This window comes from Macrobrachium rosenbergii, chromosome 15 (assembly GCF_040412425.1).
Source record: "Macrobrachium rosenbergii isolate ZJJX-2024 chromosome 15, ASM4041242v1, whole genome shotgun sequence".
In the NCBI taxonomy this organism is placed as follows: Eukaryota; Metazoa; Arthropoda; class Malacostraca; order Decapoda; family Palaemonidae; genus Macrobrachium; species Macrobrachium rosenbergii.
Genome location: NC_089755.1, coordinates 45452621 through 45470841, shown reverse-complemented (window position 1 = coordinate 45470841; position 18221 = coordinate 45452621). Strand labels below are relative to the sequence as shown.

Here is an 18221-nt window from a genome sequence, read left to right as displayed (position 1 = left end):
TGTACGTGCATTATTAGTATAAAAAAAACCATGCATATGCATTTGGTGGGGAAAATGTTACAAATAACGTTCATACAAAATATCTACATACACATATAAGCATACATACAATATTCAGTAGAAATATACTAATCCAAATGACATTCACATTCATAGTGATTACATTATATATATATATATATATATATATATATATATATATATATATATATATATATATATATATATATATATATATATATAGACAATGATAAAGTTTAAAAAAATTATTCTACTGACAGAAAATACGAGAAATCACATTAATCTCTCTTAATAGTTTGAAAGTATTTCATGAAGGTGACGGGAATGTTTCAAGATTCGGAAAAAAGACGGTAAAGGGAATAAATATTACAAAAGAAGAAGAAGAAGAAGAAGAAGAAGAAGAAGAAGAAGAAGAAGAAGAAGAAGAGGAGGAGGAAGAAGAAGAGGGGGAGGAGGAGGAAATAAGCCAAAGATGACGACGACGACGACCAAAGCAACAGAAAAATAGCAGGCCCTCTGGCGAAGGCCAGAACCCGAAACCCGACCCGAAGTGATTTTATTCACACACTAATTCCTCCGCATTGAAGGAACGACGCCGCTGCTGTTGCTGCTGTGAGAAAAGACCTTGGTGGGCGGGACCAAGCATGACGTAAAAAAAGTGGGTGGGGCCAGCGATGACGTAATAGCGCAGACCACATGCAAACACATCAAAAATCCCGGGGAGCGCGAGCAACATGCATTCAGCTTGTCATAAAAGGGGGGAGGGGCCAGCGAAAAGGGGGCGTATCCCCTCCCACACCCAGTCCGAGGGGGGGGCGGGGCCACGCATATCAATGATACCGATAGCAAGTGCATGATGAAGTGAGTGGCTCTGCCTGGAAGATATGCGAACCAAGAACGCGCTCGCTCTCTCTCTCTTACACATGCAATACAATTTCTCTTAACACATACTGTAGAGCATTCTCTCTCTGATACACACATTCATTCATTCATTCATTCATTCTCTCTCTCTCTCTCTCTATCTCTCTCTCTCTCTCTCACACACATGCAATACAATTTCTCTCAACACAGCGCATTCTCTCTCTGACACACACACTCATTCATTCTCTCTCTCTCTCTCTCTCTCTCTCTCTCTCTCTCAAAATGTACGCCACAAAAAACTGGACGGCCTCGACGACGTAATCCTCACCCCACTGGGGTGAACCCATTCATTAGATATTCATTAGTTAGATTCTCTCTCTCTCTCTCTCTCTCTCTCTCCACTAAGGAAGAGGCCGAGTTAAAGGGAGGAAAATAGGGATATCCTAAAAAATTTGAATACGAGAAAATTAAGGATCTTTCGTAATGCGTGGAAAGTCACATGAGCTTATTTACTCATTCAAAACAGTCGCTCTGTTCATAAATTATTTCTGGAAACTTACAATGAAGGAGAGAGAGAGAGAGAGAGAGAGAGAGAGAGAGAGAGAGAGAGAGAGAGAGAGAGAGAGAGAGAGAGAGAGAGTAACGAATTCTCGGCTGCAGAAAACTTAAGATCTCAGCTTCAAAATAACCGAAAGTCAGAATTAAAATACAAAATAATGCAGATGATAAGCACTTGGTATACCAGTTTGACATACAAGCGTGCGTCAAATGCATACAGTACATACAGAGAAAAATAGTTTTTTTTTTTTATCAAAATGATAATAAAGGTAGAGCAGCAATGAATGCTGGCGTGAAAATGTAAATTCTAAATACTAAAATGTCGACAGTGACCATACAATACCGTTTTCCTAAAATAATTTAAGTGTTAAAAACGACCGTAATACTAACAGTTTAAACATACACAATGAAAACAAACAAAGCTTTCCTTTTAACCTTCTCAACTATGTACGTATATAAAAAAAAGAAAGGCGAATTAGGAAGTCTATGTTCACAGATTCTATTCCAGACAAACTTTTTTTTTTTTTAACTGACAAATCGGGAATGAAGGTTTTTAGTGGAAAACATACCCTAAAATAATAGAGAATCCACAAGTCCGCAATTCACAAAGATTCCCATCCTTATCCTCTCCTTGAAAATACGTCTGATTCCTTGTTACAAGGGTAAGCAGCTGAATAATTAGAATGGGACGTGTAGAGTACGAGGAAGAGGCCGAGAGGGCAGAGAAACCATCATGCAGTAGTCGAGAGAGAGAGAGAGAGAGAGAGAGAGAGAGAGAGAGAGAGAGAGAGAGAGAGATCCCCTCTATGGAAAAGAATGCCCGATCTCAGCTTCTCAGTAATTTGTCAACTTACAGGAATTTACATGAATTATTTTTGTCAATATTGAATCTTTCTGCCCATGTTATGCGTCCGTAAATGCCTAACGGAATGGATTAGCGATAGCATCTGAGGTTCCCGCTCTGCAGTTTTGAGTCCGAAACCGAGACGGGCCGCATCGGCCACAAGCGGCTAAAATCAATTATTTCTGGCAGAATTTGAGAACAGTTTTTCCGAGATTTTGTTGATTTCGGTTTCTACTTCGCTATGTCTCTCTCCCTCAGGGAAGAAGTAATAGGGGTTTCTTTTCCTCTCCTAGCGATGAGGGGGTCTCTCTCTCTCTCTCTCTCTCTCTCTCTCCCCAAGGAAGGGGATCCACAGCAAAATTACCAGGGGCAACCCGCAGCTGTCGTGCATACCAGGTACCGCTGACAGACATTGTTACAATAGGCCTACTACAGATTGAGGGGTGCGGCAATTCTTTAGGCCTACGGGCCAAATGCAGGTTCAGGCAACGCTGGCGGTGTCCTATGGCAGTGGCTGGCACCCTTACAAAGTAAGGAGATTATAATTGTCATTGACAAAAGCAAATATTTCCTTTTTCACTGGAGATTATAATTGTTATCGACAAAAGCAAATGTTTCCTTTTTCACTGGAGATTATAATTGTTATCGACAAAAGCAAATGTTTCCTTTTTCACTGGAGTATAACTTTGCTAAGTATTACACAAGATTTGAGCCAAATAAAAATGTTACGAAACATCACACTGACAAAGTTAAGAAACAGTAGCATACATTCCCGTGATGCCGTGGTACCATTTCAGTATAAAAATGAACGACTCACAACTGCATATTTACCTTAGATCTTGATGCTTATAGTACTGACGTCAACCCCTAGAGATTAAATCATCTGAGAGATGAAGAAAATATGACTCGAGGTCGTGAAAGCAAGCCGTCACCATAACCATAACATTTCTCAACACAAATAAACAATAAGCTTCAAAGTGTACTTGAACCCAGATATCGCTAATCAAATAAGATCATTCCTATTACCTTCTGTTGCGTCTTTCAAACGAACATCATATTCATTGGAACCTAGAATTTCAAGTCATTGGCAAATAATAATAATAATAATAATAATAATAATAATAATAATAATAATAATAATAATAATAATAATAATAATTCAAAATGAAAGGGGATCCCATCTACTCTACAACAGCCCGGTCCAAAATCACACTTCACAAAAATGATAAAATCAAAATCAAATAAGCCCATCCATTGAAAAGTGGAGCCTTATCAGCTATATATTCGTACTGTTAGACAAACAGACATGTTTCAGGTCGTTGTTTCATAGGAAAACATCACTGGCCGTTCAACAAACTGTTCATTCACCGAGTACTGAATGTATGCAATACTTCTAAGTGTTTCAGAAATATCCACCTTTATACAGATCCAAGTATCTGCTAATATCCACCAAGTGTTTCAGAAATATCTACCTATACTTGGCTCCAAATATCTACTAATATCCACCAAGTGTTTCAAAAATATCCACCTTTATTCAGCTCCAAATATCTACTATTATCCACCAAGTGTTTCAGAAATATCCACCTTTATTCAGCTCCAAATATCTTCTAATATCCACCAAGTGTTTCAGAAATGTCCACCTTTATTCAGGCTCCAAATACCTACTAATATCCACCCAGTGTTTCAGAAATGTCCACCTTTATTCAGCTCCAAATATCTACTAATATCCACCAAGTGTTTCAGAAATATCCACCTTTATTCAGCTCCAAATATCTACTAATATCCACCTAGTGTTTCAGAAATGTCCACCTTTATTCTGCTCCAAACATCTACTAATATCCACCAAGTGTTTCAGAAATGTCCACCTTTATTCAGCTCCAAATATCTACTAATATCCACCAAGTGTTTCAGAAATATCCACCTTTATTCAACTCCAAATATCTACTATTATCCACCCAGTGTTTCAGAAATATCCACCTTTATACAGACCCAAATATCTACTATTATCCACCTAGTGTTTCAGAAATATCTACCTTTATTCAGCTCCAAATATCTATTATCCACCCAGTGTTTCAGAAATATCCACCTTTATTTAGTACCAAATATCTACTAATATCCACCCAGTGTTTCAGAAATATCCACCTTTATTTAGCTCCAAATATCTACTACTATCAACCGAGTGTTTCAGAAATATCCACCTTTATTCGGCTCCAAATATCTACTAATATCCACCCAGTGTTTCAGAAATATCCGCCTTTATTTGGCTCCAAATATCTTCTAATATCCACCCAGTGTTTCAGAAATATTCACCTTTATTTGGCTCCAAATATCTACTACTATCAACCCAGCGTTTCAGAAATATCCACCTTTATTTGGCTGCAAATATCCACTACTATCAACCCAGTGTTTCAGAAATATTCACCTTTATTTGGCTCCAAATATCTACTAATATTCACCCAGTGTTTCAGAAATATTCACCTTTATTTGGCTCCAAATATCTACTACTATCAACCCAGTGTTTCAGAAATATTCACCTTTATTATTTAGCTCCCAATGTCTACTAATATCAACCTTCCTTTATCAAACATCTAATGTGGTACTATTATAGTATCCATCCTGCATTACGTGGTATTAGTATCCTTTATTTTATCAAACGTTAGATGCGCTACTAGTATCCACCCTCCCGTTATAAAACAGTTAAAGTGCTACTAAAAGAACACCCCGCCTTTTTATTGGCAAAGATGTTACTAATAACTAACTCCCTTTTACTGAAACCAAAATATGCTACTAGTATGCATCCTCCCTTTACTGAAACATCCAATGCGCTACTAATATCCAACCTTCCTTTACTAAAACACAGCATGTGCTACTAGTATCTACCATTCCTTTATTTACTATTATATACCATTCATTTATTACTAGCATCTACCATTCATTTATCTACTACTATACGTCATTCCTTTATTTACTAGTATCTACCATTCTTTTATTTGCTAGTATCTACCATTCCTTTATTTGCTAGCATCCCATTCCTTTATTTACTAGTATCCACCATTCCTTTATTTGCTAGTATCTACCAATCCTTCATTAAATACCTAACGCGTTACTTGTATCGGAATGGAATGGAATTCGTGATTTAGGCACAAAGCCAGCACTGGTTACTTGTACCTATACCATCGCTTTATCAAACAAGCAACTTTCAACAATAATCCATCCTTTCCATTTTACAGTACCCGGATTTTTAAAGGCTTCCAAGTACGTGCCACAGAATAAACTTGTTATCCCATCAGTGCTCGCGCAGGCATAAATAAGTAAATAAATAAATAAGTTTAGGCACGAGAAATTGCGTTAGTTTCCTGTTTCGATATTCGCATGACATAAAATGGTAAAATTTTAACGTGTCAACATGGCTGAGTTATGGATAATGATAAGCAAAGCAAGAAATGTCTCTACAAAGAAATACTACACATTTCTCTTGGCGATATGACGTAGTGAAAAATCATTAAAAGGAAAAATATGGTTAAATTTCTTTAAAAATTCTGTACATATAACAATAGTAATATTCTCGAAAAAAAAAAAAAAAAACGTAGCCGGCGCTCTCACAAATACTGACTGACACCAAAAACGAAGAAATCCATTTCACCAGAACCTTTCGCATTTTGAGAATTTAAAATCCTTTGCGGATAACAGGATATTATTCAGTTACAGTAAGAACGATGATATGAAGCCGAGCACGCAAATCTTAATAATGCACTGTGCTCGAGAGTATATCTGTATAGTAATAACTGATAAAAATTATATATATATATATATATATATATATATATATATATATATATATATATATATATATATGTAGAGAGAGAGAGAGAGAGAGAGAGAGAGAGAGAAAAGCCGGCGAGGGCAACCACGTGATTCTCTTTTCAGCTCCGAAATTATAAATAAGCCATTTGAAGCCAATAAATCTGCCAGAGAGCCCAACCCTTCTCGAGTGTCTTTCTGAAGCCATTACGGCAGAAATTGCCACGGCGTTACCCAATACACAACAATGGGACAGAAAAGCCCTTACCCTCCCCCTCCTCTCCTCCCTTTCCCCTTGAAAGGTACAGAGGGAAAAAAAAAGGGTTTCGGAGGAATTGGGGTACGGACGGTGGTATAGAGGCACTTGGTAAAGGAGAAACGGTTTTCAGAAAATTCCTCCAGTTCCCAGAACTCGTATACTATAAGAGCAACCATTATCACCATCACAACCATTGCCATTCGCCCTCAACCCCCTCGACCAATGGGGATGACGGGAAGCTGCCAAAAGGCGTTGTCATCATTATTATGATCGAGCCTTTCAACTGCCATTAACCATCGCCACTTATTCACACCTTTTTAGCGGAAGATATTGCGGCAAGGTTGTCCCCGCTAGGATAAAGTTTCGACAGGAGTCCTTCAGCAACTATGAACCAATGTTACCGCTTAACCCTCAGCGGAATGGATTGTAGGAAGGTGATTGTAGGAAGGTGCTCAAGAGGTTGTCACCATTATGACGACTATTCCATGTAATCTTCGGATAAACACCAACCACTACCACCCTTACACCATTAACTATTAGAAGTTGCATGAAAGGGCTCTCAACATTCAGACGATGTTTCGATAGAATTTTGCAAAACATTTGACCACAGGGACGCTTAACCACTGAATAGAGGGAGATACTTTAATGGCTGAGGAAACTGAAGTAACTGAGTACAGCAACTGACAACGTTGGTTTCTAATGCCTGATATTGCAACACCTCTTTGGAATATCATTAAAGGCTACGGTGTCTCCTAACACTTGCGAATTACACACTAGTTTCACCAACCTATCGTCCTTTACTCTTTCCGCATGACTAAACCACCTCACAACAATCTTCGTTCATTTGTACGAAAAAAAGTCTACACTGAAAAAGAGGAGTGCATAATGAACTTACCAGGAGTAAAAGTAAAAATTTAATCTGAACACAGCAGTATATATGTAAACTTAGTCGGGATATGGGCCAAGGAAGAGTGGATTAGATAATCATTATCATCATATCTTAATCTTCACTCTCTCTTTACCTTATACTGAACGCCCATATGGTTTTGTGCTGGAAAAAATAGCCTTCTCCACATCTTAACATATCCTGAGAGAGAGAGAGAGAGAGAGAGAGAGAGAGAGAGAGAGAGAGAGAGAAAGCGTGCACAATTTTTTTTCCCCGAAAATACAACTTTACCTGGTGGTTCTGCAAGTCTCTTCAAATGCCTAGCCTCGGCTTTCCTGCCGTACCACAATCAAGTGGCTTCGTTCTACTCGACTTCTACCTCACTCTCTTTCCTGTAAGCGATTTCTTTAATCTTATTTCGTTGCATTTTTCGTGTAATATTCCCAAATTCGAACACACTCCTTCCTACCTGCCTTCTCTCCATACTAAACACACTTACATTATTTATTCCGCAAGTTTCGTTTCGTTCTTCAAATGACGATCTTATTTTTTTTCTGTCGGAACTTACACAATATCAATGTCTCTCTCTCTCTCTCTCTCTCTCTCTCTCTCTCTCTCTCTCTCTCTCTCTCTAATAAAAGTTCCGTTTCCTTCTTCAGATAATCTTAAATTTCTCCGTCGAGAACTTATTGTGTGCACAATATCTCTCTCTCTCTCTCTCTCTCTCTCTCTCTCTCTCTCTCTAAAAGTTTCGTTTCCTTCTTCCGATAACGATCTTAAATTTTTCTGTCGAGAACTTACAATTTCTCTCTCTCTCTCTCTCTCTCTGACATAGCACCATTAGCTTCTTTGCCATCCCTAAACCAATAGGACTGAGGATGTGAGAATAAATTGCCAGCGATAACCACGAAAGCAAGATGTATGCGATGGAGATAAAGATGATAGAGGGGTGCCTTACCCCCTTCTCTCCTCCCCCACCCCGCCCCAATACACACCGGGGGACCCCTCATCACCATCGGCGGCTCCTTTTCTCTCAAAGGGAACTACTGTAGAGCCATTACCTACCAACACTAAATCACTCTTTCAAAAACCTTCCATTCATTTCTAATCAGAATTTATTCTCTCTCTCTCTCTCTCTCTCTCTCAATACGTACATGTGTACATGTGTATATTTTCTCTAGCATTAAGACGTTTCCATTAACATACGGTAGTTTGTGTATGTATGTATGTATATATTATGTATGGGTATGTATTTGTATGCATACAAATATATAAATATATATATACATATGTATGTATATATATATATGTATATATATATACATTGTATAAAATCAAGTGATCAAACTTTTACTATCCGTCCGCATCCATAAATATAAACAACGCATTGGGAGCACAATGAAGTAAATCAACATCATCTTTTATTGTACAGCCAAGCAAAAAAGGATGTCCTCGGTACTGAAACATTGAACAAGATACTGAAATATATGTAAGGCTAAAGCTTTTCTTGTCTATATTCCCAGTTTACTGTCAAGCCCTGATTGTCCAGTAAAGGCGAAGCTTTTGGACTTACACTACGAGACAGGGAACTCGTATTAGGAAAGCACACTCACCTAAAGATGCCGAGGTGCAGAAGAGACCAAGGTCAAGGTCATACTCAAGAGGTCGACAGTAAAGAATTTGGCAGAAACACATCAATATTTTCACTTGCAAGAGAAAAGTTTTCTGGGGGGGGAAAAAAGTTTCTGTGTACCTACAAGAAAATGAAGCGAAAATAACAATAACAACTCATTTAAAAAGTTTATACAAGTCGATCTGCTGCATGGAAATCATATACTTTAAAGTTCTCGACGAAACTAGCATTCGTTTATGAAAATAGCAACGGACCCCAGCTTAAATGACACCACGTCTTTCGCCTAGGGATCTGTTATCACAACCCCTCAACCTCGCCGGTTTTTCCAAGAGCAACAGTTTTGGAAAAAAAACTTACATACGCAATAAACCAGCCGTTATGACAAAAATACTAATATCCATTCAGTGCAAAAAACTCGACTGTTTTGCCATAAACATCATTAAGTTGTTCGGGGAAATTCCACTGTTACACTAAACTATTTTGTTACTTAGTACACGATCAACTGTCATGTCATAAATAGTAACTGATTCAGTTAAACCAACAAAACCACTCTTACTACGTGTAAATCAAGTTATGCACCATAAACCAGCGGTTATTTGCTACCCACCAATTGTTATTCAATACAAACGCAGTTACTCAACATATATCAACTGTTTATGCTGTACACATCAATTGTTATTACTCAAAACACTGCAATTTCCAACGTCGAGTTGGAGCAATGTCGATCCGGGTCGATTCACTACAGCACAGTCAATTCTACGACTTCCGTTTAGAATGACAAAAGCCTGACTGCTCTGTTCGGCGTCAGTTTCTGTTCTGCCTCTGCCTGGTCATGGAACTAACTATCCAGGTCACCTAATTTACTCGGGTCTTGTAACCTTTCCTGAAGAACTGAAAGTAACTTCGCTTCAAGTGTTAACCCCGTCTCGTAAGCTGTCTACCTAAGATGAATTTTTGTTTAATAACATCACATATCCTCTAGAATGGCTCCAGAGAATAGAAAACAGCAGTCAAAGCCAGGCAATCCACAAGGGATTCATCCTCGAGTGCGCAGTTCAAAAATGAAATTGGCAGCGATTGCAGTTACAGTACATTTTCCCTTGGCGACACCCTCCTGGTGAAAATGGCTCAACGAAACACACATACGTTTCTCCTTCAGCTTGTAAAAACAATCCTACTAAGAGCATAGCTTCGTTTTTCCATACGCATGCGCAAATACTACTAGAAATCTTTTGTCCAAAAAGGTATGCTATTCCACGTACAAACATCAGTTTTCGTAACTTGCTGGTGATTATAAACGTCAACTTTTCCTACAACTGAAGGAGGATGACGGTTTTCAAAATATGAAAATGCTTGCATATTAATTTAAATGTGGGTGTGAAAATGAACACATTTACTCATCATAGTACTGGCTGATTATGAATACACACTCATATTCGTACAAACGCACTCATTCACATTCACTACGAACACTGAAGGCACGGGAGAATACTCGTGCATATAACCTCGGAATGTTGAGTGTTTAGATATGTACGTATCCGGAAACCCACATTCTCACAACAAAAACATTCACGTTTGCGTGAGTGGGTACGCGTGTATACAAGCTCCCCAGCGCCCCCTCCCCCCAACAATATATTATTCTCAAAACACATATATCACGTCTGGATGCTTCTGTAAAAACAAAATTATATACACAACACACTGGCATGCGTATGGCAAAAACAAACGTGAAAAAGCTGCAACAGATCCTAGCAACAAAACCAGAAGTTGACCCCCAAAAGCAATGGTTGGACACCTCCCCCTCCCTCCCGTCCCCAGGACCAAAGGACCTCAGCCCTTCGACCACATAGTCATCTTCCTCCCCCTTCAGAACCCCTAAACCACGCGAAAACAACCATCCATGCCTCCACTGTAACCATCCATCCTCTACTTCTTGGCCTTCCCAAGCCCCTCTCATTCCTCCCCCTACCCCTCCTCATCCTCCTCCACAAACACACACACACGCTCTCTCTCTCTCTCTCTCTCTCTCTCTCTCTCCACCCTCATCCCACAAGCCATCGAAGACATGGTAAGACTAATGCAGTCTTTTCCTCATGTGATAAATTAACACAAGGTCTTTCTATCGCTTCACTGACGAACAACAGCCACTCAACCTCCGGGTTCGGCGAGGGAGAGGAGGGGAGGGGACGGGAGGGGAAAGGGGCGACCTCCAAAGAAATGGGAGGGTACAGAGGGGAAAAAGAAGAAATAACGATAGGAAGTACCATATACAAGAGTGATGGGGGCTCACACAAAAATCTTGCCTTTAAGCAAACGAGAGAGTGAGAGAGAGAGACCGCACATATAATTTATTTCTTAAACATAAAAAACGGACAAGCGAGGGAGAGAGTGAGTTTCCAATCATTCATTTCTTAAACACGAGAAAGACAAACTAGATCAATCTATTTCTAAAAAACAAAAAAGCAAAAGCATGCGCTCACCTAGCGTTTCCAACCGTTTATATCTCAAAACAAAAGTGAGAGAGAGAGAGAGAGAGAGAGAGAGAGAGAGAGAGAGAGAGAGAGAGAGAGAGAGAGAGAGAGAGAGAGAGAGAGAGAGAGAGAGAGAGAGAGAGAGAGAGGAGGCTTCTCGGGAGAAGGCGAGGCCATCCCGGGGTGTAATTATATAGAGGAAGTATGGTACGAATAGATAAATAGGAAGAGGGAATACTCTCAAATTAAGAAGCGATCAAAAGTTGGAATAGAGAGTTGATAATGAACATGACTTCAGGGGGACAAGAGGGGGAATTCAAGTTTTAAGACAGGTAATTAATTAAGTAACAGAGAGAAGAGAGAGAGAGAGAGAGAGAGAGAGAGAGAGAGAGAGAGAGAGAGATTCAAATTCAAGTGCAGGCATTACAAAATGATCAAATACAGGCAAGTACAGGCATTACAAAATGATCAAGTACAAAGTCTTTTGCTCATTGTATATAGCAATCCTCCTATGGGTAAACAGATTTCTTATATCAATGTAATGTTCTATCTCAATCCTTCAGTGGGTAAATTGATATCTTATAACGATGCGAATATTATGTTAAAATTCAAACGGATAAATGTGCCTGAGAGAGAGAGAGAGAGAGAGAGAGAGAGAGAGAGAGAGAGAGAGAGAGAGAGAGAGAGAGAGTGTGTGCGTCAGCGTTCTTGTCAACATCTCCCAAATCAATTTCAGAAAATCTCAAGACGTCGTGAATTTCCTAATAAAAAAAAAATCCCCCATCGAACCCACCCGAGCTAAATGCGAACACTAGCCAAGCCAAGACAGCGCCGAGGCGGCCACGCTAAAACAATCACACTTTTGCGACTGAAAATATCATAATTGGGGACTTCTTCAGCCAGAGCTGACCCTGCCCTCAAGAGAAACGACCTCAACCAAAACTAGTTTCAGGCGACGAACTCACAAACACGCGCACAAACGCACAAAGCGCACAAACACAACCTACAGTCGCAGAAGCACGTACCCACAAAGGCAAGATATATTTTCTCTCTCTCTCTCCCCCTTAACACGCAGAATATATGATAAATACAGAAAAATATAACCAGAGTAAGCAATGGTAGGCAGTTGTGTACTAGCATATGAATATCCTCTCTCTCTCGGTTGCCTGTATTCATCACGTGTTTTTAAACATTGTTTCAAATTCAAACACACACACACACAAACACACACACACACACACATATATATATATATATATATATATATATATATATATATATATATATATATATATATATATATATACATACATTCAGACATCCTGTTTTAAGGTATATACAACGATCTTACAAAAACAAAACATAATAGCGACTAGAAACATTTCTCTCTTCTCTCTTCTCTCTCTCTCTCTCTCTCTCTCTCTCTCTCTCTCTCTCTGACGATTCTGCCGTTTTCTCTGCGAATGATAGACGATTCAAAACTGTAATCTCCTGCACAGATGAAAACAAATTTAATCTACAGAATGACGATGGTGAATCCTTTTAGATCAACGGTAAAAAAGGTGGCATGAGCAACAACGAAAAAAGAGGAGAGAGAGAGAGAGAGAGAGAGAGAGAGAGAGAGAGAGAGAGAGAGAGAGAGAGGCGAATTGCGTAAGGGACGCACTATAAAGGAGTGGGGGTAGGGGAAGAGTGAGAGAAGAAGAGGAGGAGGAGGAGGAGGAGGAGGAGGACAAGCTGGCGGGAGGAGGATTTAGTGGGGGGATAGAGAGAGAGAGAGACGGAGGAGGGAGAGAGAGAGAGAGTGAGAGCGAACTTTACAGAGATGCCAAACGTTTAATTTCCATCATCTTCTCTTCGCCGTCCTCCCTGATATACATCAGCAATGACGTTTTCCAACAGATGATTCAATCAACGGATGCTATAATGACCATACACTTTGCGACGTCACGCGTTATGCGAAACTCTTGACATCGGCCTTTATTCAGTGCGAGGAAAAAATAAGTCATCGCGTCCGCCACTGCATGAAAATTGTAAATCCCTCTGCCACGAATGAATGAATAAGTACGTGTGCGTGCGTGCGTGTCCGTGTGCGTGCCTACCCGCGCGCAAACTTGCGAGCGGTGTTACTCTGATGACGTCAACGCCACTTGATGTCACAGCCACTGAAAGTTTTAGCGTGTTTTTGCAGCGTTCTGCTATTTTTTCGCCCTTCAGATTAGATATGAGAGAGAGAGAGAGAGAGAGAGAGAGAGAGAGAGAGAGAGAGAGAGAGACTCAAAATCTCACACCTCTGAATTAATAAGAGAATCACAAGAGAGTTTACGTAAACAAGAGACGTGACATTAGTAAATCCATTTTGATCGGGTCGTCTTTCAAAACGGGTTTTTTTTCTTTCCTTCTTTCCACTATGCAAGAGCCGTCGGAATAGGCAACTTAATGTCATTTAACTTGAGATGGAATTGAAAAAAAAAAATTATATCAGCTTAGAAATGAAAATAGCGGAATCTCTCGCCTCACTTACAGTAAGCCCCCTTTTCTTTTTTTGGAAGCATTTTCAAAAAAATGCTTTCCACTAATTAGTAAAATATATTTGAAACCTAAATCAATTAAAAAAAAAGTTAAAAACATCAATAAAGATGATTCACAGTAGCCGTTTATTTATTTTTTTTTTTTTGAAGCATTCTTATACCTCAGAGGTTCTAACGAAACCGCAAACTTTTCCACTAATTAGTAAAATATATTTGAAACCTAAACCAATTAAAAAAAGGTTAAAACATCACTAAAGATGATTCACAGTAACCGTTTATTTATTTATTTTCTTTTTTTTTTTGAAGCATTCTCATACCAAAGAGGCTCTAACGAAACCGCAAGCCTTTCCACTAATTAGTAAAATATATCTGAAACCTAATTAATTAAAAAAAGGTTAAAAACATCAATAAAGATGATTCATAAATCACGAAGGAAGAAGAGGAGAATCCTTCGACTGGGTTACTGAGAATAATGAATGCTCTCAAGAAAAATGATGAGATTAATGTCTGTGTCCTTAGCTGGCAAACAATTCCCTTTGCTAATGGGAAGCCGTTACCATTTTCATTTTATTAATCTGGCATAAAAGCCATAGTCATTATATTATTCGACTTAGCATTATATCGCATACTGTCAAGTGGTTCTTTTGTGTCCTGAAGATTGTTTATAGGACAATTTCAAGACCTTTACAGACAGGAAAAGCAACGCACAAGCGAACGCTGCGCTTCTTCAAAAACAGAAGGCTATAACGATCAGGAAACGTAAACGCAAGAATGGGAATATATTCCAGATTTTCATTCACCGATAACCATTCTAATCTTATCCTGGCAAGGTTGGATGTCAGGTAAAAGAAGAGAGATGAAAGTTATTTATGGCCGTACTTACGAAAACATAGCATTCCTAAAACCTGCAATATGCAGTACGGGTCTGATATAAGCGGTGATTGACCACTATGCAGCTGGAAATCAAATTGACCAAATACCATTTCTGCGTTTTGATTTGCTCCGTTTATCAACGTACGCAAAAACATACCCTGCTAACGACAATGTTCTTGTTACCCAGGCTATCTGGAATCAATTGGAATTCCCACATTTCCCTTCCACATTACAAAGCATTTCCTTCCCACCATCTCTCACACTCATTCAAGTTGGAGGAGGTCGACAATTCCAGGAATGGCCGGCCCGTAACTGTTTTATCCCACCAACCATCAGGCCGTGGAATGCTTCCCAAGATCCCTCATCCTTGCAGTTTTTTTTTTTTCTTCAAGTTGTTCTAGAAACGGCATTCCATCTCGCCTAACCCATATCCGTTTTTCTAGTACTGTGAACTAGGGGTTCATTAAGGATTTTGGGTAGATTGCCCTTCCATCGGCCCTAAAGTGAAATGTTATAGGAATATGAATTAGATTCCATACACGGAATATTAATTATTTCTAATGTATATAGTTGCATCTAGTGTTCATCTCAGATACCTCAGTGAACTGGTCCATTTGAATCGCAAGCTAAACCTTAAAACCATTCTAATTATTTATTTGACATTTCTACACTCGCGTGGTGTAAAAAAAAAAAAAACTGGAAAAATACCGAGGTGTGCAATAATCACCATATAAAAACTCAATTATACACAATAAAACTTAAATATTAACGATACTAAAAAGATAAAAACATAATGTTTACAAAACCGTCCAAAGGAATGTGCTTTCACCTGAATTTCAAGTGTGTGTGTTTTTTTTTTTCAATCTAATACGAACGCATTCTGTAATTACAAGTTCTTCACTCTGTGCTTCTACATTTATATTAAAATCCTGTCTATTTTCACCTACTTTATACTAACTTATACAGAGTTCTCGCATCACTGAATGAAGAGTTTTTAGTGTTCATCGATTCTGAAAAAAATGTTATACAGTGGCATTGGGATTATAAAAACTTATAAAACTCTTGCCTGCCTAAAGTCAGTGACGCACATATAACTGGAATACCTCTTTCAGTTTTACTATTGATTTGTTAACGTTTTCGGAATTGTAAGGATCTGTTCAGTCGAATTGCATATAAAACTGAATAAATTTCTATACATTACTATGAAATGAAAAACTGTTAAAAGATTACACCTGAAAATACTGTTAAAAGATTACACCTGAAAATACTAACAGAAAAATTCTGTACCTTTCTGAAATATCGTAAAGTTCCAGGACAAACCTGAAAGTTCGGTGTACCTGTGTTAAGGTATTAAATTTTTTATATTTCGTAACAAGTACTGAGATAATTTACGTGTAGGTTTTCGATACTTGGAGGAGTTTTTCTATTTATTCCGACCCTGCTTGTTTCTGTTAGTACGTTACAAGTTTATTTGTCTCAGTTTCCATCGGAAACCTTCTTTATTCTCAAGATATATATATATATATATATATATATATATATATATATATATATATATATATATATATATACATATACACACACACACACACACACATATATATATATATATATATATATATATATATATATATATACATATATATATATTTATATATATATATATATATACATATATATATATATATATATATATATAAATTTTACGCTACAAGATTTTCTTAATCTCTGTCACCTCTAATTACAATAAAATTTCCTGACTGCTACGCCTCAATTCGAATAAATTCTAAGCAAGCCAAAATACGAAAAATGAGATTCCTGAAAATTCAAGACAGATTACCCGATTATCTTGTGTTCACAATTTTGCTAATTACTCCTTCCATCACGCTAACTAGCCATCAATACTCGCGACGGCTAAGAAGACACCATTTACGTGACATTACAGAGCCGCAGTTTTCGTGCATTTGTCTTTCATTCGTCTTCAAACCGAACTAACGCAGTAGGTCGTATGCATGAAGTTAAATTAACAGGTCTAATACACCAGGTCGTACTGGGCGACCTCTCCCTTCTTTTAACGTGACTACCTCAGTAGATTATTGACATGTCCCGTCGTTGAACAATGACGCAACAGAACGTTTGCAAGATGTCCGGAATAGATATACCATTTCCCCCTTGCAAAGCAAGTCTTTTTTCAACTATTAACGAAATCTAATTTCGTCTCTTTCCACCAGCTGTCGAAAAGGCTCTGAAAACGTAAATGTCAGCGACTCATTTCAACTGGAAAATAAGCGTGATAGTAATATCATTGCAATTGCAAATTCATAATGGAACAAGACATAAAATAGAACCTGATTACAAATACATCAGAAATGCCCGTGCGTCAAAAGATCCATTTCAACTGGAAAATAATAATCATGATAATTTTATTCCAGTTGCACATTCATAATGGAACGAGACAAAAAAAAAAAAAAATAAAAACTCATTACAAATACATCGGAAAGATCCATTTCCACTGGAAAATAATTGTAGTAATATTATCTGAACTGCACATTCATTACGGAACAAGAAATAATAAAAAATTAATAAAACTCTACCAGAAACGCCTGTACGACAAAATAAAGGGAATTAGACCCATAAGAGAATATAAAGTACAATAAAAGGCAATATACAGATGACCTCCGGCGTAGCACTCCTCCCAAGCACCACCAACCGCCCCCAAACAATGCCTTTGTCCTGCGCTCCCTCCAAATCCGAACGCCAGCACCCATTACCTTCAACGAAATCCTTTATCCTTTGTGCTGCTGCTGCGGAGAAGGACCTGGGCGATGCATCCAACATAAGGTGGGAGACGACGACGTCTTTTGGTGGGAGATCTTATCATCGCGGCTCGAGATCATTATAAGGGTATGGAGACGATAGGGTGCCCGCCACTGCGGCCTCTACCAACCCCCCCGGGGGGGGGGGGTAATAATTACCCTGCAAGCGCGTCCAGTTGCGTCCATTTCAAGAGGCGTAGCTACTTCCCCCTCAACGGGAAACAGTTTGTCTTTCTAATGACGTCGGGCCCCACCATACGGTAAGATGTGTAATTAATATTCCCAGAGAGAAAGAACGAGTGTTGCTAATAATGTAGAACAATAATGGAGAGCAAATATAATTATGAGAGAGAGAGAGAGAGAGAGAGAGAGAGAGAGAGAGAGAGAGAGAGAGAGAGAGAGAGAGAGAGAGAGAGAGAGGCTTCTGATATTCTACGTAACATACGAGTAATGCAAACGTCTGCACAAACTTTTAAGTACAAAATTTTCGATTAAGAGCACGAACATCAAACTGTTGTGTCTTCGGTGGGAAAGCAGAGAGGGCAAAAATTACTTTTTCAAAACTTCTAAAGGACATTTTTTCATCATCTCCATTAATTGAAAGTGTTCTTTACGAGATAAACCCCAAATTTCAATATTTAAAGATTAGAATGAAATAAATTTTGCT

The 18221-nt window shown here is 38.5% G+C and overlaps 1 protein-coding gene across 3 annotated transcripts in view; it reads right to left on the bottom strand.

The window, feature by feature from the left end:
• The window catches only part of LOC136846632 (transforming growth factor beta receptor type 3-like), a 310354-nt gene that overhangs the window by 86881 nt on the left and 205252 nt on the right, over positions 1-18221 (bottom strand). Inside the window, exons 1-2 of one of the 3 annotated variants that reach the window (XM_067117544.1) lie at positions 9471-9681; positions 8844-8983 (exon numbers count right to left, since the gene is read on the bottom strand). The exons of 1 other annotated variant lie outside the window; for it this stretch is intronic. In XM_067117544.1, coding sequence (XP_066973645.1) covers positions 8844-8925 — 82 coding nt within the window. In that variant the 5' untranslated portion in view covers positions 8926-8983; positions 9471-9681. Of the gene's footprint in view, positions 1-8843; positions 8984-9470; positions 9682-18221 lie in introns of those variants that run through there. One more of the 3 variants, XM_067117545.1, reaches the window with a different exon arrangement.